At 39.7% G+C, this 24,442-nt stretch overlaps 1 protein-coding gene across 1 annotated transcript in view; it reads left to right on the top strand.

Annotated features, from left to right (window-relative positions):
* The window catches only part of KNTC1 (kinetochore associated 1), a 77,605-nt gene that overhangs the window by 10,560 nt on the left and 42,603 nt on the right, over nt 1-24,442 (top strand). Inside the window, exons 6-30 of the mRNA XM_044989795.1 lie at nt 1,226-1,303; nt 1,971-2,005; nt 2,240-2,350; nt 3,262-3,355; nt 3,964-4,016; nt 4,306-4,418; nt 5,266-5,320; nt 5,809-5,907; nt 8,678-8,721; nt 8,821-8,886; nt 8,969-9,044; nt 10,195-10,320; nt 10,437-10,526; nt 11,848-11,913; nt 12,455-12,516; nt 13,502-13,613; nt 14,150-14,293; nt 14,529-14,585; nt 14,684-14,785; nt 16,426-16,542; nt 19,282-19,425; nt 19,655-19,753; nt 20,689-20,792; nt 20,977-21,082; nt 24,298-24,432. Coding sequence (XP_044845730.1) covers nt 1,226-1,303; nt 1,971-2,005; nt 2,240-2,350; nt 3,262-3,355; nt 3,964-4,016; nt 4,306-4,418; nt 5,266-5,320; nt 5,809-5,907; nt 8,678-8,721; nt 8,821-8,886; nt 8,969-9,044; nt 10,195-10,320; nt 10,437-10,526; nt 11,848-11,913; nt 12,455-12,516; nt 13,502-13,613; nt 14,150-14,293; nt 14,529-14,585; nt 14,684-14,785; nt 16,426-16,542; nt 19,282-19,425; nt 19,655-19,753; nt 20,689-20,792; nt 20,977-21,082; nt 24,298-24,432 — 2,288 coding nt within the window. The remainder of the gene's footprint in view (nt 1-1,225; nt 1,304-1,970; nt 2,006-2,239; nt 2,351-3,261; nt 3,356-3,963; nt 4,017-4,305; nt 4,419-5,265; nt 5,321-5,808; nt 5,908-8,677; nt 8,722-8,820; nt 8,887-8,968; nt 9,045-10,194; nt 10,321-10,436; nt 10,527-11,847; nt 11,914-12,454; nt 12,517-13,501; nt 13,614-14,149; nt 14,294-14,528; nt 14,586-14,683; nt 14,786-16,425; nt 16,543-19,281; nt 19,426-19,654; nt 19,754-20,688; nt 20,793-20,976; nt 21,083-24,297; nt 24,433-24,442) is intronic.

Below are 24,442 nucleotides of genomic sequence, written 5' to 3'. Positions count from 1 at the left end.
CCAGGAAAGCTGCTCAGGTTTCCTATATATAGTTTTAATTAATTATTATGCCCCACTTGACAGGTGGCACAGGCAATAGGGCCTGAAAGCAGTGGAAAGACTCCTATTGACATTGCATCAGGCCCATCCTGAGCATCTGGTTATTCTTGTGGTGAAATCTTGACTTCTGTGAAGTCAAGATCAAAACTCCCATTAACTTTAGTGGTGAAGGATTTCACCCTTGTACATTGTAAGTACATTGAGTCTTTAGTAGTCATTAGTTTCACTTCTGTTAATCTAATCGAAGAAGCCAAATTGCATTGTTTGTAACTACATTTTGTGGTACTAATTTATATAGTGAACCTCTTATTGGTTTTTTTATTTTGGTTTTTTTTTTTTTTGGAAAAACAATTTTTTTTAACAGATCTATTTAAGGTAGTTAGTGACTGAAATGTTATAATGCCTGGTGGATGCTTTAAAAAAAAATCATATGCAGGTCTTTTTACAAGGACTGGCTTTTATGTGAAGTACTTTGAGTTCTTTTTTGTTATTTAGAAGTTTGACATCAATATTCATTTTTTCTCTGTTTGGCATATGTTCCCTCTGAAACTAACCTGGTTCTGGTTGTTTCTTTCTTTATGCACTACCTGTCTTTGCTGAGGCATCTTTTCAAATAGTGCCTAGATATGAATATCTGGGGTGATACATTTTCATTGGAGAGACTGTAACTTCAGATATCCTTTCCTTTGCTGGTCTGAGAGCATTGACCGGTGGGAATTAAGGGGATGAATTTAGGATCTATTCTCTCAGGACACTAGTGTGAGATTTTTAATGTATGTTGTTAGTTTAGTTTTAGCAGGTAGCATCTTTTTGGTTGACTTATAACCAGTTCTGAGAACTTTACTTTATTTTTACATATATGAATGCCTATTGACTTCAGAACCTCATGATTTGGCCTTTAATGGTGTATATGTACTTAGCGACATTCTATGAATGATGTTATTCAGCTTCTGTTAGAGTTGCATGGGGTAATCTCAGGCTGTGTTATGTATGTTCTTAATTTTGGTCCCACGTATTGGTGTGTTTTTTTTTTAATCTTTCTGTGCTTGGTAATGTTACTTAAACAAAGAAAATGTAAGAACTAGTTTGGCCTATTTTAAAATTCTAATCTGGTGAAAAGTTTGATCTAAATAATTTTTACACTTTTAGAAACTTAAGTTTGTTGTATTTGTGTTTATTTCTATAGGAATCTATCATGTATTCATTCTCACAAGCAATGGATTCTTTTGCATTATGTGCCTCCCACTTGCAAAAATCCAGGAAGGTATGACGATACAACTCACATTTAAAATAAAATTCTGGATTGCTGTGTATTAACCTATAACAACTTAAAATACTTTTGTGTGCTGCTTTCTGTAGTGACTAAGAGTCCAGTCCTGTGAAGTGCTGAGTGACCTCAACTCCCATTGGCTTCAGAGGGAGCTGAGAATGTTCAGCAACTTCCAGGAAATGGTCTTAATCATTCGTAGTGCTTTTGTTTTTAAGACAGTGTGAACTAATTGTGAATGATACAAGATTTTAGTTTAGTCTCAAACACACAAACACTTAGTTTTGTATACTATCCATTCCTCCCCCCCCACCCCACAAATTACTTATAGTTTACATTCCCTTCACTAATTCTGTTTCTTATTGAGAGTATTGCTTGTTACAGGAATAGAATTCCAAGTCATAGTATTACTGTGTTAGTTATATTGAAGAATATTAGAAATTACTTTAATGAGGTCACCAACAGCACAGGACCACCCCGGGTTTACAAAAAGTTAATTTTCTATAACGCCACAGTATGACCAATGGAAACATGTGAACTTTGATTATAGTGTTAGTGCTGTACAGAGCTGTCAGGTTGGTGTTACAGCTATCCAGTATGAAACTCTATGAAATTATGAAACCATATTTTGTTTTTAACATTTTTTTTAATTATTTTTATGTAGCAATTGACAAGATGGATATGATTACAGCAAAGAAGGTAAATAGCAGTATCTACTAGTGTGCCACCTGGTGTATCTGTTACAAATTTCCAGTTTACAAAACTTTGATTTGTATAGCTTATTAAACACTTTTTGTCTGAATTTTTTAATTGCTGTAAAGCTAACTGATAAATGGGTAAACTGAAGTTTTCTTTACATCCTAAAGTTAGCATTTAAGTTTTAACAAACTTATTTATTATTCCATAAATAACTCTGTGTTTTCATTTTTCCAGTTACAAGGAATGATCAAGACTGCTTATATTTCTACAAAGGATTATCACACCCTTGGTTGTCTGAATTTTGTGACTGGTGACTTGATGAACAACATCCTGCTGATAATTGGGGTAAATTTACATACTGATATTTTAGTGGAGAAAAAATTATGGAGACAAATGATTACAATTATCTGATGCATTAAGATGTCTATAAATGTAATAGTCTGCAATACCAGTAATCTTTTGCTCGATTAAAAGACAATGTCAAGATTTTAGTTTTAAAGGGACAATTTGTCATTTCAAAACTAGGCATAGTGCTATGACAGTTGATGGTAAATGTGTGGAGCTTTACTAGTGACTATACTAAATTGTGGGATTTTAGTTCATCTGCATGAGCTCTTGAATTTCTAATCTAATCCTTGCTCTCAGAGGGCCCAATCTAATGTCAACCTAAATCAATGAGCCATTTTATCAGGCCCACATTCAACAGACTTTTGCCAAAGTACAGTATAAAGTCCCAGTTGGCCAAAGTGCTTAAGCACATGCATAGTCCCATTGATTTTTAAGGGGATGAAAATTATGGACTAGGGCTCAATGTGGTCCGATAGATAGATACAACCCATGGTCTTGATCCAAAACCCATTAACTTCATTGCAGGTCTTTCCATTGACAGGCTTTGGATCAGGCACCAGGTCCTTTCGGATGCAAATTGTCTGTTTGTAAATCTTCTATGCTTTTGGAAGAGCCAAAAAAAAAATCTATTTTAGTGGGCAAGAATGATTGATTTAAATATTGTGATATAGTCAGTTCCTGAAAATAGGAAAGGGAAAAAGACTACTTTGATTTTTTGAAATGTGTTTATCTTAACTATTAAGAGGCTGCGTAGGATACTCCAGTATGACTTGCAACTTCCTAGAAGCCTTTTTCTATTAAACTACAGTGAATGAGACAAACTTGACAACTACCAAAATTTCTAATATACAACCAAATCTTGGGGGTTTTTTGGTGTGTGGGGTTTTTTTTGTTTTTTTTTTTAACAGGGTAAAGGTGACTGTGTGCTCTCCAAATGGGAGGTGGATCCTAGTAAAAACCTGGCATCTGTTCAAAGTTTTGCTGATTCAAGTATGATTAAAGGTAAAACTTAAGAAATTTGCCTGTAAATTAAGAAGTCTATTTATATAAATAGACATCTATTTAATCTTGAGCTAATTTTTGTAATTGTTAGTTTACTGTTTTATTAATGCATGTAGTATTGAAAAAGGAGACTTTATTTTGTTGAGTATATACTGCAAGCCTAAATCTATGCTTCAAAGTTGTTAACTTTGAGAAACAGATTTGTCTTCAGTGAAGTATTACAAGGATGTATGACTTATAGCTGGACTTCCATTTTTGACAGGGTTGAATAAACTTTTTCCATTAATCTGCTTTCAAATATTTGTCTTTAGCTGAGGAGTGAATGGGAGCATTGTTTAAATAATGTTGTTGTTCTTCCTCCTGGGCTTACTCCTAAAAGCTGCTGAGCACTCTGGTTTGAATCCAACAAAGCAGGTCAGCAGATAAAAACTTAAGCATTTTCAGGACTGCGGCCTAAGTGTGCCACTAGGATGACTGACTGTAAGATCCATTTTAAAAACTCTAAACTGATTTGTAAATGGGTATTTCTACAAAATATTTGCAATTCAAATACATTATTCCCAGACAAATATGTAACTTCACATAAATTTTGCTGTTTTCTTTCCTAGATGCAGTGCAACTTCAGGTCGTAGACAACTTGTTGTTTGTCTTGGATAATGAAGTAAGTATAATTTCACTGATCTGTCTGAAATTGCTTTTACAATGATTTTTTTTTTTTTACCTAATGATTTAAAAAAGCTTTTATAAGGCAGAAAGATGCCTTTCCTTATAGAGGAGTTGATCTTGCAATGTGCTTTATTCTTTTGACAGAAACACTTCAAGACCTGGTACACTTATTTACTGTATTGTAAATATATTGGTATCCTCCTTTTTGGATCTGCCAATCCAATAAAACATGTCTTGATTATGTCAAGAAAGTGGATACCTGACTTTTTTTTGTTTTGTTCTAGAACGTTTTGAGCATGTGGGATGTTTATTCTCTTACCTTGACTTGGGATTGGCCTTTAGTTCATATTGAAGAATTTCTTCTAACTACAGAATCAGATTCTTCTTCAGTCATAAGGTAAATGAAGAATTATAGTACCGTCTTTAGAATATGAAGGGTCTGTTACAGCAGGAACTGTCCAACCCTCATTTGACTTCCTGTGGGTCTTGAGGTAATCCCCAGTTGGCAAGGACAGGAACTAAAGCTGAGATTTAACCATCGGGGCATCTAAGGATTGAACTGCATGGTATGACAGATCTCATTTTTGCTTCTCGCAGCATTCCACTGACATTTTTCTAGCTCAGTAAAGCACAATACTTGACCTGCAGCCCAAGTATCCTCGACTTCCTTCCAGAGAGGGTAAAAATGAGGCCTCCTGCAGAGTGACTCTCCTTATTACTGTTAAAGCAGTTTAGAACACTCCCCCTAGAGTTGCAAGCATCATTTTGGCAAAACTCATCTGCTGGCTTCAGCACTGGAGTATTGCTCTCAAGACTGTGAGATAACATCCATAATAACTGAAGATAAATGCTATATAAATTCTAAAGTAGGAAAATAAGTGGTATCTCATTTTGCAGGTCGAGAAATCGAGGCACAGAGTTTAGGTGAATTGCCTACAACTACAAAAGAAATTGGTGGTAGAGCAGAGATTAGAACACAAGAATTCTAGCTCTTACCATTAGACCATACTTTTCTTCCCAGTTTGCCACCACATGCATGGTTTCAAGCTTGGAAACTGAACTCCTATCCTATGTATGGTAACATACTGTGCTACTCTAAGGCCATATATTGTAGTAGTACAATATCTCAGTTTTCATAGAATACCTACATTTTACAAATTGTTTCAGTATCTTTTTATAAACTTCATAATTTAACATAAGATTGATTCGGTGTTTTGGTTGTTTGTTTTTTTCTTTCTTTATAGACAAGGGATTTCCAGCCTTAAACTAATAACCTTGACAGTACCTGTCAACAAACAGGTACAAATCTCTTTATTTATCTATATTCTGTTTTATTTTGATTACACAGCAGTTGAAAAGCATGAAGATATGAGACGGCGGATTGTGCATGTAGTCAATAGTTGCCTTTTTCTCAGTGTTTGCACTAAAGAAACCCCAAACTGGTATAAAAAGCAACTGTTACTTTGCTTTCTAATAGTTGCCCAATGTGAACAGGCATTGGCGTTAAGATAACTGAAACAGAATGTTGGCGTTAAATTAGACGTGCTTGTTTTTAAAAATATAATAAATATAGATGACATCTAAAACAGTGTTCGACTTTCTAAATTTTTGGCGTTTGTCCTCTGGGGGGGCTCCAAAAAGTGCTCAATAAATTTTGTACTTTATTCTGTAGAAACATTCCAGAAAGAATCCTGCAAATAACTGTGGGGATTAATTTATTTTATCAGGCAGCACCAAATTTTATGAGTTCTCCATTTACCTTTTTGTTTTTTTCCCTTATTTTATAGATGAGAAACCTCATGGTTTTTTCACTGCCTGCAATGCACCTGCTCTATTCTTTGGAAGTATCTGTTGTTTCTTCACTGGTTCAAAGTGGAATCAGCACAGTATGTTTATATTTTTTTAAAAAGTTTATTAAGTGTTTTAATATGTATAACTTCTAAAGTAGTTGCTATGTTTGTTGTTTCTTTTAGATTAGAGCCCAAAAAGTGGTGGTAACTGTACATGCATATAAGAACAATTCCTTCCCCTGATGATCTTAAAATCTAAATTTAAAAAAACCAAAACAAACCCCTAAAAATAATCCAGAAGAAAGAGATAAATTATACAAACAGTTATCAGGGTGGTGCTGAGCCCATGTCTTGTTAGTTTAATATTTTTTTTATTATTGACAGCTGCCAATAAATCTTGCTGTTAGATTTATGGTTTGTGTGGTTTTGTTTTCTTAGCGTAAACAATTTTTTTTTTTTTAGGTGATGCTGCTGAGATAGGTTTTTATGCTAGATTTAATTGATGAGGTGACATCTTGACAAATGGATTTTTGGAGGGATATTCCAAACACAATGGGCAGTTTTGAAGAAGGAGCTGAGAGAGAGCCAAAGGGTTATCAAGGCTTGTGTCATTGATAGAGTGGATCGGGTTTTGGGAAATGTGAATGGATACCAAGACAGAGGTGTAGGTAGCTGTGCATTACTGCCCTCATTTTCAAGGTGCTAAATAAATTCTAGATTGGCTGTGCAGCACAGTGCAGAGCTGGTGAAATGACTCAGGCGTGTAATATGTTTGAAGCACTTGGCAAGAAAGATTTTTTTTTTTTTTTTGGCAATGGCACTTGGAGACAATAGAGGCTAATATCTGTTGTCAGTAGCTACCGGTGTGGTGCTCTGCTCTTGTTCGATGATAACAGTCGGCTGTATGCGTGTTCCCTCTTTGTGCTGTCCCGGCTCTGCGCAGATAGCTAACACAGCAAACCCTGAGAGAACCCCCAAAGACCACAGACTCTAGTAAGATACGAAGGAACTCGAGCCAGGTTTATTTGTCAAATGAAGCACAGTAATAGTTTCCTATAGACTCTACAGGACATACTACAAATATGTACCCCCTGGCAATGGACACAGCTCAGTCAGTGGCGGGACACTCCACTGCCCCCTAGGCTGGACAAAGATGTGCACTCCGGGACCTACTTTTATACAGTTACAGGACATCTTACTCATCCCTACTGACCAGGGCCAGCTCCAGGCCCCAGCACGCCAAGCGCGTGCTTGGGGCGGCATGCCCCGGGGGGCGCTCTGGCGGTCGCCAGGAGGGTGGCAGGCGGCTCCGGTGGACCTCCCGCAGGCATGCCTGCAGAGGGTCCACTGGTCCCGCGGCTTCGGTGGAGCATCCGCAGGCGTGTCTGCAGGAGGTCCACCGGAGCCGCAGGACCGGCAACCGCCACCCGCGGCATGCCGCCGTGCTTGGGGCGGCGAAATTGCTAGAGCCGCCCCTGCTACTGACGTATTGAGGTACAGCCCCTTGGCTCATTAGGTTGCTGTTTCCCCTTTGATCATGTTGTTTCAGACAAACAGATCTATCCATCATGCTGTCCTGTCTTTAAGATGCACCTGCCTGTTCCTTGTTATGTCTATGGAGTGTCCTTGTAACGGGCTGTCCAGGTGCCATCTTGGCACAAGTTCCTCTTATTAGCACTTATATGTGAAGGCACCTGCTTCTAACAACCCTCTTCTCGCCAACTTCTGTGAGTGAGGCCTGCCTCTGGCTCACAGCCCAGCTTTTGCTTAGCAATGCCTGGAAGTACTTTGGTTCAGGCTTCAGGCCTCAGACTGGGCCTCAGAAACGAGTTTGTTTCAGGGCCTCATCTTACTACAATATCAAAGACCAAAGAAGAGGAGGAGGAGATGATGATGATAGTCAAGACAGTAGGGGGTCAGGACAGAAATGTTGGCTTTCTAGATGAAGAGGAAAGCTTTCCTTTTAAAGACATGAAGGAAGAAGTGACTGTCAAAGTTCAGGGCCCACTCCACCTGTATGCCCCTTCATGGTCCCTTAGGGCCTCCACTTTAGACTCCTGGCTCTTGGGTAGACACCCGTGTGACTCTCCCTCCTGACCGGGTATTTTCCAGGCTGCACAGTTCCTGCCTACACAGATATTCCCAGCGAGCCAGACTGCCTAAACAGGCCAGCATCTGTGCTTCACTTTCTTTCCAGAGGCTATGAATAGCTATAATTACCAGCAGTCACAACTGACCACATAGCTCTTTTGTAAGCAAGTACATTTATTTTTAAGGTGAAAACATTACAGAGAAAACATTTAAAAATAATAAAGGAAACTACACACTTGTTAGGCATATTGTTCAGTATATTCCTTTTGATCATCCAGGCCTTGCATTCCATTTCCCCCAAAGAGGTTACATACAATCCTGGCCTAAAGTAACACATAAACCATTAATTTAATACATTGGACCTCAAAAATATTTAAACTTAATTCACTAATGCCTCCCAAGGATACTGCAGGAAATTGCCATATCTGTCAGGGTGATATGGCCTGGATTTGGGGGGGGAGAAGGCGAGGGAGAGGTCAGAAAATGACACTACTGTTGAGGGCTTGAGTGTCAGAATGGAAGTGTCAACAGTAATTGAGATGGGATAACGGGGGATTTTGGGTAGAAAGACAGAGTTCAGTTTGGTCCATCTTAAGTTTTAGATGGTGGCAGCCATCCTGGACAAAATATTAGTGAGACAGCAATAGATGAGATATTGGATAAGAGAAAAGAAATATCTACATTCTAAATTAATAACCTTTTCATTATTGCTAGTTGCTTTGAACTGCTTGAGATTAATTTTTTTGTAACTTTAGTTTCTAATTGTCTACTGCAGGATACAATATCCTTTTTAGAAGGAATTAATGAAAATCATCAAGAGTAAGTCATATATTTACGTTTAATTAGATTACTGTTATATGGAGATGTGTCCAATTATTTTATATCCATACACTGTCATAATTCCATAATCACTTTCAGGTCCCCTGAAGGCCCGGTGTCTGTTTTAGTATTGAGAAGTTTAACAGAAGCCTTGCCAGAAAACAGGTATATTTTCTGCTTTGAAATTTTGCTTTCTCTTTAAGTAACTTTGATACCTTATCACGCTGTATTTAATTTTGCTCCCTAGATTAAGTCGCTTACTTCACAAGCACAAGTTTACTGAAGCTGAGAATTTTGCGATTCAGTTTGGACTGGATGTTGAGGTAAATGACTCATACTTGGCAATAAATTAAGAGATTAATTTGTGAGATTGAATTTATGAACGAAGTTTCTGTCTGTTAATTTCTTAATAGGATATAAAACATTCAAATTGTGAATTAGCTTTTAAAATAAACTGATTTAAGATAAGCAGTTGTGTGTGAAAGAAGTAAATTTTCATCTGATGTAACTAATATACCTCTGAACCATTCTGCATAAGTACTGTATGCCTTCTGCTGGAGGTTACCCATATAAGTATCAGGCGGTGTAGCACTGCTTGAAGAGCAGCACTTAATGTATGCTTAACAATAAGAAGACTGGTTGGCTTGCCTCACTGCACTATTATTAGAACTTCCTTGGGGTATTGGATCTAATCCTGCAGGGTCCTGAGCTCCCTCAATTCCTATTAGAGACATCAGCTCCTCCCAGTGGAAGCTCTCTTGGCCTTATTCTGAACTTGAGCTATTTCTTTTATAGACAGACCCTTCTCAATTGGCAAAAAATCATGTTAGGGACAATGCTGTACTAGCTTTTTCTATGGCAATTCATGGGAGTTTTGCCATTTGACTCAAATGGTAGCAGAAGCAGGACTGTAGCACTTGCCTTAGACACTAAATGCTAATTGTTTATGTGCACTAGAAAATTTGATTGATCATATTTTCTGAAATTGATCAAGACAAGATTAGAATTTATCAACAAATAATTTTACTTAGAAAGAGGGTGAGTTAATGGGTGATCAAGATAGATGGGATTAGCAGCATGTTTTGATTAGTTAACTTTATAGTTCTTTAATGAAGAGTTAAAATAGCCATAGGCTTTTTAAAAATAAATAATAATAATCTTTCCAGAGTCCTGAAGATAAATAGGAGTTTATAAAACTTAACATAACTTTATAAAACATCATATAGAGTCCTTTAGACTTTTTCCATCACCCACCCTGCACTCCCACGTAAACATGTCATTTAGTAAGCCAAAAAGTACCATGATAGTTAAGTACCTCTTAAATGAGGACATGCACCTTATTTGGACCTAGTTTCCTCAAGAATAATATTGCGATCTGACCATGTGGTGATCTTTCAACTACAGAGAGAGATTATCTCTTTAAAGAAGTAGGATGCTAGTTTTAAAAGTGTCTGCCTTTGTTTTTTAAAACAGCTTGTTTACAAAGTAAAAGCAAGTGCTATTTTAGAGAAATTGGCTTCATCTTCCATTGGGAGTTATGGCCAAACAGTTTGGTCAGACCTTGTGGATGAAGCTAAAGAAAATCTGCATAAAACACAGGTAAATGCTTTATATGTTGCATGACTTTTATTGTACACATTCAACCAAACTGAAAGGGAGCTGGGAGTTAAGAATTTTAAACTGTGTTTGTTTGTTTGTTTTTTTTAATCAAACAGGATAACCATTTTGTCGTGGATTACTGTATAAATGCTCCATGGCCAACGTATGAAACAACTCAGGAAATGTTAAACTATGCTAAAATCAGAGTAAGTTTTATATGAAATTGCTCATACCAGTAGATTTCTGCTCCGTTTTCCCACTTGACTTGAATGACTATCACTCTCCAAGGGATGTTGCAGCTCAACAAAGAATGATACTGTTTTGGAGGACTGGCCAAAAAATTACACAAACTAAGGCCTAAGCAAAAGGAGAGATGCTGTTGTACACTTTGTTGTTAGGCTTTATCCTAGCATAGAGCAGTATTTCCAGTTAATGCTTACTGTCAACAGCAAGCATGCCAGTCACATCGCCTAACATGAAAATCATTTCTGCTTGTAGATGTGGTGTGTGGGCTAGTTTTCTAGATGACTTTCCTTGTGCTCTTGAGTGTTATGAAGGGATCCTTTTCCCCTATGCAAAGAGCAGGACAGGGTTTTGTTTGCACATTGGACACCAGGATTTAGTCCTGGGAAGCAGGCCTACCAAGCCCTTTGCAGGGACTGAAAACTAAACATTTGAATTTTTCATTCTTTTCACATTCCAGACTTTCCTGCCTTATTTAAAAGAACCAGGTAGATGTATTATGGCCCTGATCCTGCAAACACTGTATACATGTAGAACCCTGCATCCAATCCACAAAAATTATCTGCAGATATCCACTGATATCTGCAAATTTTCAGGGTTCTACACTGGGGGCTGGGCTGAGGGTCTGAGGCATCCTCCTCCCTCCCTCCCCCCCCCCCCACCGGAGCCCAGTCGTGGAGAGCCGTATGGGCAGCTGTGGGAAGTCTGCGTGGAGTCACGGACCTTCCACCTGTCCTCGGCTGGGCGGAGAGCCTGGAGGCCAGGGATACGGCTGGGGGCTGCTCTCAGCCCACTCCACCAGTCCCCCAACACACACACACCACGGGCAGGTGGAGGGTCCACTGTGGCTCCCCAGCTGGCCTCCATGCTGGCCTGGGAGGGGGGAGACCTGTGGAGCAGCCCAGGAGCTGCTTGGGCTCCCTTCCCAGGGCAGGTGGAGGGTCCGCTGCAGCTCCCCACAGCTGCCCACCCAGCTCTTACCATGGCCAAGTTGCAGCTCTGAGCCCCCTCCCTTTGCGGATACAAAATTTGTATTCACATCCATGCTGCTATCCACAGAAATGGTCCACGGATATAAAGCGGATACCTGCAGATTTGCAGGGCTCTACATACATGCAAAGATCCCATGGAAAGATTGAGAACTTGCAGGATCAAGTCCTTGATTTATGAAGATACTAGTTTTTTGTTAGTGTTTACATTAAAATTCTATAGCGCTGTGCAGTATCTGATACATTATGCATCAACGGTATTGCCAACTATTGTGTGTTAATACATTCATTTCAGATCTTGAAGAGGGATGACAAAATGATTGCTTCCTTATCTGACGGGGTTCAAGTGTCCATAACAGAAGTAAGAGAACAAATGAAAATTGCCTTTATTTTAAAAAAAATGGTTCACTTCTTTTAAACAGGCCATTTTTAAAATTGGATTAATGTTTATACATCTTAAAAATTTAATCTAAAAACACTCAACGAGATCCTGATATTCATGCTAGAAGGAATATCAATGTTTCCTCTTGCTATAGAAATGAATGCTTCTTGAGTACTCTAGAAACCAGAGAGATCAATGTGATGTTTGTCGCTTGAATTTTTAATGTTGTTAAGGAGCTTTTAAACAACTATAAAATGTTTTTGTGTTTATTCAGCCCTGTTGTAGCTAAGATGCTATTCTTACAGTGTACAAGAGGTGGAGTATAAGCCATTTATAGTCTTGAATTTTTGGAATAATATGTACTAAGTAAATTGTCCTGCTTGACTAATTGGTTAGAGATTTTGGAAACCACCTGTACTTATCATTTTTTATATTGGTTTTTTCTTAACCATTTTAACATCACACTCTGAATATCTAGAGTTTTGCCTTCAACTAAAATAACTCCTTTATCTCTGTACAGGTACTGAGAGCTCAAGCAAGACTAACTACTTTCTATGGAGCCTTTGGACCAGAGAAATTCAGGTTTCCATTAAAAAAAATATTTTTTTTTTTAAATTTTGGGCTTTCCACTTGGTGTCTCCTCCTTCACTCCTACTTTTACTCTCCCCCCCACCCCCAGAGCAGGTAGTGGGGAAAGAGGCAGAGCTCCACTTCTGTACCTAACATGACAGCTGAGCTAGCACAGAGGAGAGGGAAGTAACCTGGCTCCAGTGGGCTGCAGGAAGCGACTTCTGCCCCAGGAGCATGGTGGGAGAAAGAAAGGAATTCTGACCATCAGTCATAGTTCCTTTACTCCTGAGTCTGTTTTTCCCCAGAGCTGCTCATGGTGTTAGCCAAAGGCTCAATCTAGTACGTCAGGCTTTTTCCTTTTCCTTCTATGGTCTTATTTTTAAATTTCCTATCTGCATAAGATGACAAACAGCAGAGCAGGCTGGCTGCTTGTTTTATTTAATTTATTTATTTATTACAAGCAAATTAAGCAGAGAGAAATGTGTATCTTCCTTACATGGGGGGTCTAATTTTCCCTCTATGCCTGTACGCAATCATTAGGTTGGTGGTAGTTCTGCCACACACAAAGGGGGAAATACACCACAGGGCCTTTTTTTGGGACATTAGTATTCATTCCTTCATTGGGCTCATGATATACCATCAAGTAGCTGCATTGTGCCTCCTTGCAAAACAAAAACTGAGGAGGCCAGAAGGGAGCACGTAAAGTAAACCCTGGCCATTTGAACCAGAGGAGAAGTCAAGCCAAGCCTACCCTATGTGGTGAAAATATGTAACCTAGATTTTTCTGTTGCAGCTGCTTTATTTTAAGCATTTTTTAGCAGAAAATTGGTATTTGTGGATGTGTGCCATAAGAGGGATATGATTTTTCAAAATCTATATTCACTTTACTACTATCTCTATTCTATAAAAGCTTGTTGGAATGTGTGTATGTATGTGTAATATATATTTTAAATACTGTACATGAAAGCCTAATCACTTTTCCTCATCACACTCCTAGTGGAATTGCTTGGACTGAATTCTTGAATAATGAAGATATTTTCAAGAACATCCTTTTTCAGCTACAAGAAGGCAATCTTCCTTGTGCGCAGTACCTCTGGCTTAGGCATCAGGTATGAAGTCTCAGGTGTTGTTTAAGTCTCTGTTCTAGAAAGACCAGTATTAAACACCTCCTTAACAAGTAAAAAGTCTAAGAGGTTCCCATCTTTGAGGCTGATTACATTATCCTATTTCCTTTGCTGCCTTGAAAATGCTTTAAAAGCAGCTATGTGAATTGAGATGTAACAAATCCAAAATGGTGGCCACAAGCTATTGAATTTCCCACTGTCTTGCTGGAGAGAGTTATGGATCTCTAGCTTTTTTTTCCCTAAAACGATGGCATTGCAAGCCCATTTCTGCTTCCACTGAAGTTTGTGGCAGCAAGATTGTGTTCTATATGTTGTGATAAATTCACTTCACTCAAGTTTCTTTTAACTTGACTACACTCTCTTTAACATCAGATTTTTTTTTCTTGATTTCATATCTGTGAATGGCCAAACTCTTCACTAATATAAAGACAAGTTAGAAAGAGAAGTATCTTTATCTGATATTACATAATATCATATACACTATAATAAAAAAAACATACTTTTTTGCTTTTATATCTTAGGCAGATTTTGAAAGCAGCTTTGATGTGAAAATGCTGGAGGACCTGCTTCACACAATCTGTGCCACCATTCCTGTAAAAGAACTGTGTCTGTGGTTTAAAAATGTTGTGATTCCTTTCGTAAGGAGGGTTGTGCCACAAGGACAGGTAAAACTATTAAAAGAAACATCCATGCAGATGACATTTATAGAAAATACCTTTCAGATTAAGGTACACTGTTATATGCAAGCCTTTTGCAGAAATGGTATTTTTTATACTCAAAAGCCATTTCTTTAGTATTGTGACTTTCTGCAATTTGTTTAAAAAATTAAAAGTTTTACTTCATATTATTGTAAATGTTTTGCTTTAGCACACAACATTTTAATCATTTTTTGTATTTCAGAAAATATTAGCAAAATGGCTAGAACAAGGAGCTCGAAATCTTGAATTAACTGATAAGGTAATGTACAGTTATGCTGCAAAAACCTTGTATTTCTACACACGGTGTATTTCTACACTTGTACTGATAGTCTCACTAATTTCTAATATTTTGGCTAGGCAAATTGGCCAGAAAATGGACTTCAAATGGTAGAAGTGTTTTTTACAAGTAAAAATCCAGGTGAACTGGGACTTGCATCTTCCTGGCGTTGGATTCCCTTGGTAAGGAGTATAATTAATTGATAACACTATGTTGTTAAATAGTTACATTACTGGGACACAGATCTTAACATGGTTTTTTTTATAATCTGATTGCTAAGACCCAGCAATAGCAATAAAATACATATTATTTTGGTGAGGGAAGACTCATTCCCCTGAAATGAGGAATTAAGTTCCTATCTTCCTTTGTCTTGTCTTTTAATAGATGTCCTTTTTGCTAGCCTTAAAGTATTTGCAGTTCTGAAATTGGAATGTGACATGTCTCTCCCTAGCTCAAAAAGGGGGGGGGAATTACTTATAGCATGTCAGAAAGTTCCTGACTGTTCTTCTCAACAATGTTTACAAAAAATCTTTTGTGAAATGCTGAACTCGTTTCAGTGATTATACAAACGAAATCAATTATGGTAGCTCTATCAGACAGTCTGTTCACTGCTGTCTCTTCAGCAATGCAACATATGTTTTTGCAGTTTCAGTCACTTTTATTGTGTTGTGACAAATCATAACACTTAGCAGATTCCTGTAGTCAGTTAAGTTGACTCTCAACTCTTGCCATAAATCCCTATATATGAAGGTAGTACATATACTATAGTACAATTTTGTATAGCACCTGCAATATAACAATATTACAGAACGATTTATGGCTTAAAAAAAAAACACATTATCAGGAGGACATAAACCTATTAGCAAGACACTAAAAGGCTACCATATGGGGAGTGCCCACCATTTAGGTTCAGGGTCCAACTCGGGCACACAGATATTAATGATGGACAGCAATACAACACTAAGATAGAACTCCTTTTGTTTCTTAGAGCCTTCTGGTTGCAGTGAAGAGGGGCAAAATGGTGTTTGCCACTCTACCTCTCACCAGCCTCAATTTTTTTTATCCTACTGCTACATGAATAATTCTGGTGTCTATTAGTCAGCATTTCTTAGCAGCAGCATGAAATTGACATGATTCTTGACAATCACTACTGAATAGAAATGATTAAACTAATCAGTCTTGTTTAACTTGTTGCTGTTTGCCAAAGGCAATGAACATGCCTATTTGTAGGGGCAGGAAAACGACACTGAATTGGCTGGCTTTCAGTTCACATTTGAAAGAGTATCTCCACAGAAGTAACACCAGCAACTTAGATTTTGTTTTGTTTGTTTTAATGAAAGCTTAAATTCCACAGAAATAGGACTTCCCCTCCTCCCCAGGCCACGGGAGTGTAGGCACAAGTAGCTTTTTCCAAGTCTTGGATTAGTCCATGCAAATAAAAGTAAATTTATGTAGGTTATAGTAAAATGTATTCTATAGATACAGTAGCACCTGTAGATAGGGTGGGACAGAGGTGACAAGAAATGATGTGCAAAACAAAGCAAACCAACTGCTCATTGCAAAAGCTGAAAATATGGAAACTCTATCAGTAGAGCAAAGTAATTGTCAGAGCTATGGTCTTTAAACCCTCTGAGTCCTACACGTTAAACGCTCAATAAAAAGCAGATGAGTTGTCTCTTCCCACTCCTGATATGTCCCATTTTCAGACTATGGGCTGACTTTTTTTGATTGTGTTTTTTATTAAAACAATAGCAGTTCTGCAAAGTATGCAAACTTCAGACAATTATCGATAAGCTCCTCAGGAAATTTCTCTATGTTTCAGAAGTGTGGTGATTGTGACGAGGTACATCGGTTAAAGAAGTTAGTGAATGATTTACAAGAATTGGTAGATCTCTACAGAAAGTACAGCTGCAAACTAGCGCTCTGTAATTTTGAAAAGGTAATATTGCAGGCATATTAAAAATAAAATCTGAGTACTGTCTGTATTGTTGACACTTCATAAAAATCATTGAAACAGAATAGTTCTGTGGATTATTGACCATAGGATTTCAAGCCAAGAACTACATGGTATCAGAGCAGGGATTATTACCAACTTTTTGGTTTCATGTTCACTTAATGGCATATAGAGTACACTCAGCTAGCATGGGTATCAATACCAGTGTAGATGGTGAGGCACTGCTTAGGTGAGTAGAGTACAAATATGCCAAACCTTTCTACAAACCCAAATACTGCCTCCCACATCTACAGTGCTATTTTTAGCAGTCTAGAGTCCCGCAGCCTCCTACCCTCCCCCCCGCCGAACTTTTCACTGCTGCATGGAACGTCACACCACAGTGTGGACACAGCCCACTTTTCACTGCAGCATTTGCCACCCTCTTGCATCAACGGGTGAGCAAACTTGATGGGGCCTGCAGTGAAAAGGAGACAGTCCCAGGAGCAAGGGAGAGACACACTCCCCAAACGACAATAGGTAGTGCTTCCTGCTGGGCATCTCAGGCACCCATTGGCCAGCTGGGGGAGAGGTGCTGATTGGCCAACATTTCCCAGCTCTCAGAATTTAGGCCAGTTCAGGGGCCATGTGGAGCCTCTTTTGGCTCTTGCCAGCAGCCCACTACCCACTCAAACTAGAAATAAGCACCTAGCCTGACAGATGCTGTGGGTCTAGCCGATCACCTGTTTAGGGGGTCAGGAATGAGGTTTTTCCCCATGTACCAATTGGCAGAGGATCAAGGAGTATTTTTTTTTTCCCTCCAAGCACTTTCAAACCACAGTGGGTTGAGTAGGTACACACTTAGTACCTGTAGCCGATCGCTGCTGACTCACCGGTGCAGCACCTCCTGCTGGTCAGTCCTGGACTTAGCATATCCAGCTCAGGAGGACCTCCTCTGGCCGGTTTCTCCCTGCCCTTAACTGCCTCTCTGCAGTCCCTTTATCTCCACCACGTATAGCCCCCACGTGCCTCCTGGACCACAGTGTCCCTCACCCAGGGAACCCCACTCACCTCAGTGACCCACTGCCAGTCCTCATCTAGCCCCTTTACTCAGGGGCTAAACTGCAGTCTGCATAATGACCACTCATCATTGACTGGGGGGTTGGACCTGCAGCCCCAGTACCTCTTTAGGCCTTCCTGACAGGTCTCAGCTAGGGAGGTTGCCAGGCCTGAGCTCCCCAGCTCAGCCTGCCTCTTCCCCAGCACTGCTCTGTTGAAGGTACCCTATGCTCCCAGGCAGCCCAGTCCTTCCCACCCCAAGGTTGGAGTGAGACTGCCTGTCTCCTAGCTTACAGCCCTTTTTATACCAACCCTACCGGGCCTGGATTGGCTGCTACATGCCTTCGTCTGATTGGCTCTTCAGGGAAGCCCTTTCCCAGAGCTGGTTTTAACTCCTTTCTCCCCAGAGTGGGGTGCTTGCCCCGCTACAGGATCTAACAGGTATTGGAGTGGAGTTGTTTATTCATTGCAACTTGCGTCGGGTTTCCAATGCAGTTAAGAGAATACCATGAACAGTTCCCAGAGGTAAAAGACCTGGGATTTTGGTACTGGGCCTTGAACTCAAGTGATAGGGTGAGACTTTGTCACCTTTGTGGGCCAAGGTCAGACCTTGTGATCCTTGTGGGCCGAGGTCCTCACCCTGCTACACCCTCTGTCTCCCTTGTGGTGGGGAGGGTGATGAGACCTAGAGCTGAGACCTGCGGGTTGGCTGAGTAGAGCCTACCCTGTGTTATGGGTTATGTGGTAAAGAGCCCTGTAACCCCTGCACTGGAACCAATTAAATGCCTGGTATAAGAATATGGGTGATGGGCAGGTAGCACCCCTCCATTGTGTTAAAGCTGTGACCTACTGCTTAATTCCATGCATGTGTCTGTCCTCATTTTGCCGCTGTGTCCATATCCAGTAGCTACATGTACCCTCCATGCGGCTGCAAGTGTAGACAAGGCCTTTGACTTTGGGTAGATCATTTTAATCTTGCTGTGCCTTACTTTCCCTATACATAAGAACGGCCATACTAGGTCAGACCAAAGGTCCATCTAGCCCAGTATCCTGTCTTCAGATAGGGGCCCATGGCTAGGTACTTCAGAGGGAACGAACAGAACAGGTAATCATCAAGTGATCCATCCTCTGTCGTTCATTCCCAGCTTCTGGAAAACCGAGGCTAGGGATCCCATCCCTGCCCATCCCAGTGAATAGCCATTGATGGACCTATCCTCCATGAATTTCTCTAGTTCTTTTTTGAACCCTGGTATAGTCTTGGCCTTCACAACATCCTCTGGCAGAGAGTTCCACAGAAATAATAATAAACCACCACAAAAGGGTGTCATGAAGTACGTTTATTGCATGGAAATGCTTTCAAGATATAAACTGCTATATAAATGTAATTAGGCATGGTCCCTTCCCCTATTAGTTTACAGTTTCTGATAGTGTCTATTGGATGACAGCACAAGCCTGTAGTGGAGGAGAAATCAAACGTTTAGCTCAACACAAGAAGGCTTTGTGGAAGAAGTCTGTAGGGGGGTTGGTTTTCTTTGGGCTGGGCAATGAATGTTAGGGGCTGAAGTTTTTCCTTTGACTTCATGGGCATTGGATAAGGCCCTTAGTGAAACGAAGGAAGAATGCTGTTTGTTGTGCTGTTCTAACATGCTGTGGAGCTTGTGTTTCTGTAACTGTTTTTCTGCCCCCTAGGAGAATGCAAGTACAATAGTATTCCGCATGTTTGATAAAGTTTTGGCACCAGAGCTCATTCCATCCATTTTGAAGAAGTTTATAAAGCCATACATACATGAACATAATCTACAACAGGATGAACTTCTCTTGCAGTATATAAAGGTATCAATTTTCCCTCCTTTTTTAAAAAGACATTATTTTAGGCAAGAAATCAAGTATGATTGTTTGCTATTTACTCTTACGATTTAGGGCCAGCTTCTGATATGCTTACTCCTGTGTACAATCCCATTGATCTGAATGATAAAATCTGGTCCTTAGTGTTTAAATTATCGAATGCTCCTGCCATAATTCTGAATGTTTAGTATTAAACTTTATTTATCAAAATACTCAGGACTTGCTAGAGCGCTGTCGCACACGATCTACATCAGTGTTTGAAACTGCATGGGAGGCAAAGGCAATAGCTGTCATTGGCTGCATATCTGATACAGATGTAAGTACATTAAATAAATGTACAAATGGATCTAATGCTTGTTTGTTGTGTTATGAATGAAAAAATTGTTTGTATTCAAGAACAAAATCCATTGCATGGTAGGAGTAAGAGATGGGCCAAATACTGTCCTGCATTTCAGTCAATCCTAGGAGGATTCTTTGCTTGGTCTAGTGCCTTTTACCTTTTCCTTTACTTGAGGCTGTTTTGTTTCTGCTTTCCAGCTATCCTGGATAGTTGTGTAAGTGGCCTTCTGCAAGGTGCAGAGCACCCTCAATTTTCATGATTTCGGGGGTGGCGGATCACAGTGGTGCCATTTGGGAGAGAGGCCAGTGTGGTTGTGCATTTCATTATCATTGAGCCACCAGGATTACTTCTGTCGTCACCATGGCTTTGTAGTTGTAGGTTTATCTTTTAGAAGAGTTGTTTCATTATCAGCAGTTCTTTTTCTCATATAATACTATGTTAAGGTACATATAAATTTTTGGAAGCATTGCAAGAGCACCTTCCTGAGTCTTTTAGTCATTTAACAACAATTAGACCTGCCTTCAAGAACTTTATACAACCTTGTAGCACACCTTGCATGATTTAATATTTTATTTAAAGTTTTTGGAAGAAGCTCTCTAATCCCTTTTAATAAGGTTGCCAAAAGACAAACTTAGAAGAAAATAAATCATACATCTTAGAAAACGTTACAAATATAAAACACAGCTACTAACATCAATGGGAATTCTGCATGTAGAACTCTAACAGAATTGGGCTATAAATTATTCTGATAGTTTGAAGGCTTTCAGGGTGTGTCTGGGATACCCCCTTGTATAAATGGAGTTTGGGAAGGGAGAAACCTTCCATGTCTAACAGAGTTATGGGTAAACTATACTTGAAGGAATTATGTAATGTAGAGCTTTGTTTTCAGAGAAATTTGGATTTCTTTGCAGCTGAGATTTGATGCAGTACTGCAGATAATGCATGGTGCTGTGGTGCCTTGGAGTGCAGCTGTGGAGCAGCTGGTGAAGCAGCATTTGGAAATGAAACATGTCAAGTAAGGGAACATTACTTAACTCCTAACACCTATCTCTTCAAAATCTTTTAAGATATTTTACTCTTTTTTTTTTGTTTTTTTCTTTCAATTAGAATTCAGGGTTGAATTCTACCTTTTTATTTTTAAAAAATTATGCAGTTAGAAGAAGCAAAGTTATTAATAATAGTGACATATCTATTTGTAGAGTGAAGTTATTGCAGGAAAGTTCCAGACTGATGGAGATGAAGAAGCTGTTACGGGGCTATGGGATAAGAGATACTAATCTTTTAAAGGACAAACAGATGATAATGGTAAGTGACGAGATACTACTTTTATTTATATTTTTACTTTTCTTCTATGACATATATTCAAATAAAGATTACTAAACAAGGCTTTGAGTATTTAGGAGCCAGATTTTTAAAAGATCTTAGCACCCAGCAGCTCCCATTGTTCTATTTTTTCTTTTGAAAAGTCTGGCCACTTCCTTTAGATGCCTAAATGAGAGCCGAGCTCTATTGGAAAAAATCAGACCACATAAAGACAATCCAGAACAAGTAAAAATAAAATTAGCAAAACATATGTAACTTAATCCTCATTCTCCTGCTTTTGGGAGACAGGAAAATTTAAGAACTACTAAAATGGCTAGTTGGCTGGATTAGAAGTAAGCATTTGTAGTCTACTGTTGAGACATGTTCAGAAAGGTGCTTATTAGTTCTTCCATTGTAAATGCTACCACAGGCTATTATCCTGTACAAAGGAACCAAACACATGATATGGATGAGATGATTACAAAAGAAAGAAAATGTAGTCCTGCATTTTCTAATCTAAATGGGATTGGTGCACTGTCCTTTTTCTTAATGAGATGCCTGGTAAAGAAAAACACTATTCAATACAAATCTCTGCAAAGTATTTGAAAAGCAGTCTTAGTCTGCTTCCCACTCCCCATCCACCCCAATGCATCAGTGGCAATTCTCAGACAAATTTAGAGATTAGATCTCTAGCATTTCTCATGTCCCTTGGGCTTTGTCTACACTTATGGCTCTGTGTAGCATACAGACACTGAACACCCATGTGGCCATGGTCGCTGGAGGGCCTATACTGAGAATGCTCAAACAGGCAGACTGCAAAGAACAAGGCAGACAACCTCAAGACTGGTGGTGTAGTTTATAATTAGGGCCCTACCAAATTCACGGTCCATTTTGGTCAATTTCACGGTCATAGGATTTTAAAAATAATAAATTTCATGATTTCAGTTATTTAAATCTGAATTGTCACGGTATTGTAATTGTAGAGGTCCTGACCCAAAAAGGAGGGTGGGTGTGTGTGTGGGTGTGTGTGTGTGTGTGCGCGCGCGGGGGGGGGGGGGTTAAGGTTATCATTGGGAGGGGGTGTGGTACTGCTACCCTTACTTCTGCACTGCTGCTGGCAGCAGCACTGCCTTCAGAGCTGGGATCCTAGCCATCAATCACTGCTCTCCAGCTGCCCAGCTCTGAAGGCAGTGCTGCTGCCAGCAGCAGTGCAGAAGTAAGGGTAGCAGTACCACACCCCCTCCCAATGATAACCTTAACCCCCCCCCCCGCGCGCACACACACACACACCCCTACCTCCTTTTTGGGTCAGGACCTCTACAATTACAATACCGTGACAATTCAGATTTAAATAACTGAAATCATGAAATTTATTATTTTTAAAATCCTATGACCGTGAAATTGACCAAAATGGACCGTGAATTTGATAGGGCCCTATCTGTACTTAAATTTCACCAAGCCAGTAACTAAATAGCTTCTGTAATGCCTTACTGGTTATCAAGAAGCCAAAATACAGTTCCCTTCAAGCATTCCAGCCTTTGGCTCCCCTCTAGACAGTCAAGTCTAAGTTAGTGAGGGTTACTGAAAACCTTATTCACCATATATGAAGTTCTACCAATCCCAAGAGATCAGACACATTACCCACCAAGTCAGTGAATATTTCCGATCTTAACCCAAGTACATGCTTACAGCCAATCCTTTTTAACTAAATCTAAGATTTATTAATAAAAAGCGTTGCTATGGTTAAAGCTCTTTATATATACAGATATGAATACAGTTCTTAGGTCAGTTTCATAGCAGAGATGGTGAGGTTGCTGATTTGTAAAAATCCTTCTAGAATCAATTTAAAAGGTTATAGTCCAATAGGTTATCCATGTGCAGAGTTTATTCAGATTCTTCCATGAGAAATTGCAGGGATAATCCAGAGTAGACCTGGAGACCTCAGTTTTGTGATTTAGACATTCCCTGACAAAGTTTAAGCAGATCTGAGATAAAACAGAATCAGGTACGACTTTTTGTTACAGTAGAAGCAGGCTGTGGTCACAGCAGGGCTTCCTTGGCGGAAGAATAGGTAATGTATATTGTTGCTTTGAAGCTAATCCCTATTTGCTAGGTTTACACCAGAAACTAGTTGCATTCATTAGCATAAGGCAGTTAACCATCAGGCAGTTCACAGGTAGTCCACTAAAAATTTCAAAGACAAATGAAGACAATAATATTACACCACACGTTCCATCTAAATATTAATATCCCCTTTTGATTTCTGATTCAATAGAATAGTCATAAAATATTATTGACAGGAACAGAAGTTTAGCATCTACAGGCTAACTAGATCACACTGTTAAACTTCTAACAAGATATAGGTAAACACAGACAAATACAATTCGTATCTATTCTTAATTCTCTAACAATTCAGGCCTACATTTCAGGGTCTGTAGTCTATTTCAGTGCTTCTCAAAGTCGGGCCGCTGCTTGTTCGGGGAAAGCCCCTGGCGGTCTAGGACGGTTTGTTTACCTGCTGCATCCGCAGGTTCGGCTGATCGCGGCTCACACTGGCCGCAGTTTGCCGGCCCAGGCCAATGGGGGCTGCAGGAAGTGGCGCAGGCCAAGGGATGTACTGGCCGCCCTTCCCACAGCCCCCATTGGCCTGGGACAATGAACCGTGGCCAGTGGGAGCCGCGATCGGCCGAACCAAACAAACAGGCCCGGACCGCCAGGGACTTTCCCTGAACAAGCGGCGGCCCAACTTTGAGAAGCACTGGTCTGTTTAACATGGCTTTGCTAACTATCTACAAGGAATGGCCCTGTTTACCATTTCAGTACTCTCCTAATACATCCTTCAAAGTTATTTTTGGGTCATTCAGCCTGCTGGTTGTTTTAACCCTTGCTGGCTCAGCGTCGCAGCCCAGCTAACGCAGGTATAAACAGCAGTGTAGTTGGTGAGGCACTGCTTAGGCAAGTAAAATCCAGATGCACTAGAACTTTACAGTTTGTACCCTGCATAGCTCTTTACATGCCCAAGCAGTGCCTCCCACATTTACATTGCTATTTTTAGCAGCGCAGTGTACTGCTGCCTCCCTGCTGCCAGAGCTTTTCCCTGCCGTAATGAAAGGCTACAGCATTGTGGAAAAGCTCTGGCAGGGAGGAAAGGCTCTGGCAGTTCTGCTTCTAAACGTTTCCAGCAAGATTTAGTATCCATGTCTGTTTTCTTGTTTCAGAGACTGGTGAAATACATTCTTAAACAAGATACCCCTACTTCTCTGGAAGATGCTTTGAAAATTGTAGCAGCATATATGTTGCCAAGTGTGGAAGTCTATATTTTGAGGATGGTGGACCTGATTGATCGAGATCAGGTATGAAAGT

Source organism: Mauremys mutica, chromosome 16 (genome assembly GCF_020497125.1).
Source record: "Mauremys mutica isolate MM-2020 ecotype Southern chromosome 16, ASM2049712v1, whole genome shotgun sequence".
Taxonomy (NCBI): domain Eukaryota; kingdom Metazoa; phylum Chordata; order Testudines; family Geoemydidae; genus Mauremys; species Mauremys mutica.
Note: the sequence above shows the minus strand (reverse complement) of the source record. Positions and strands in the feature narration are given on the sequence as shown.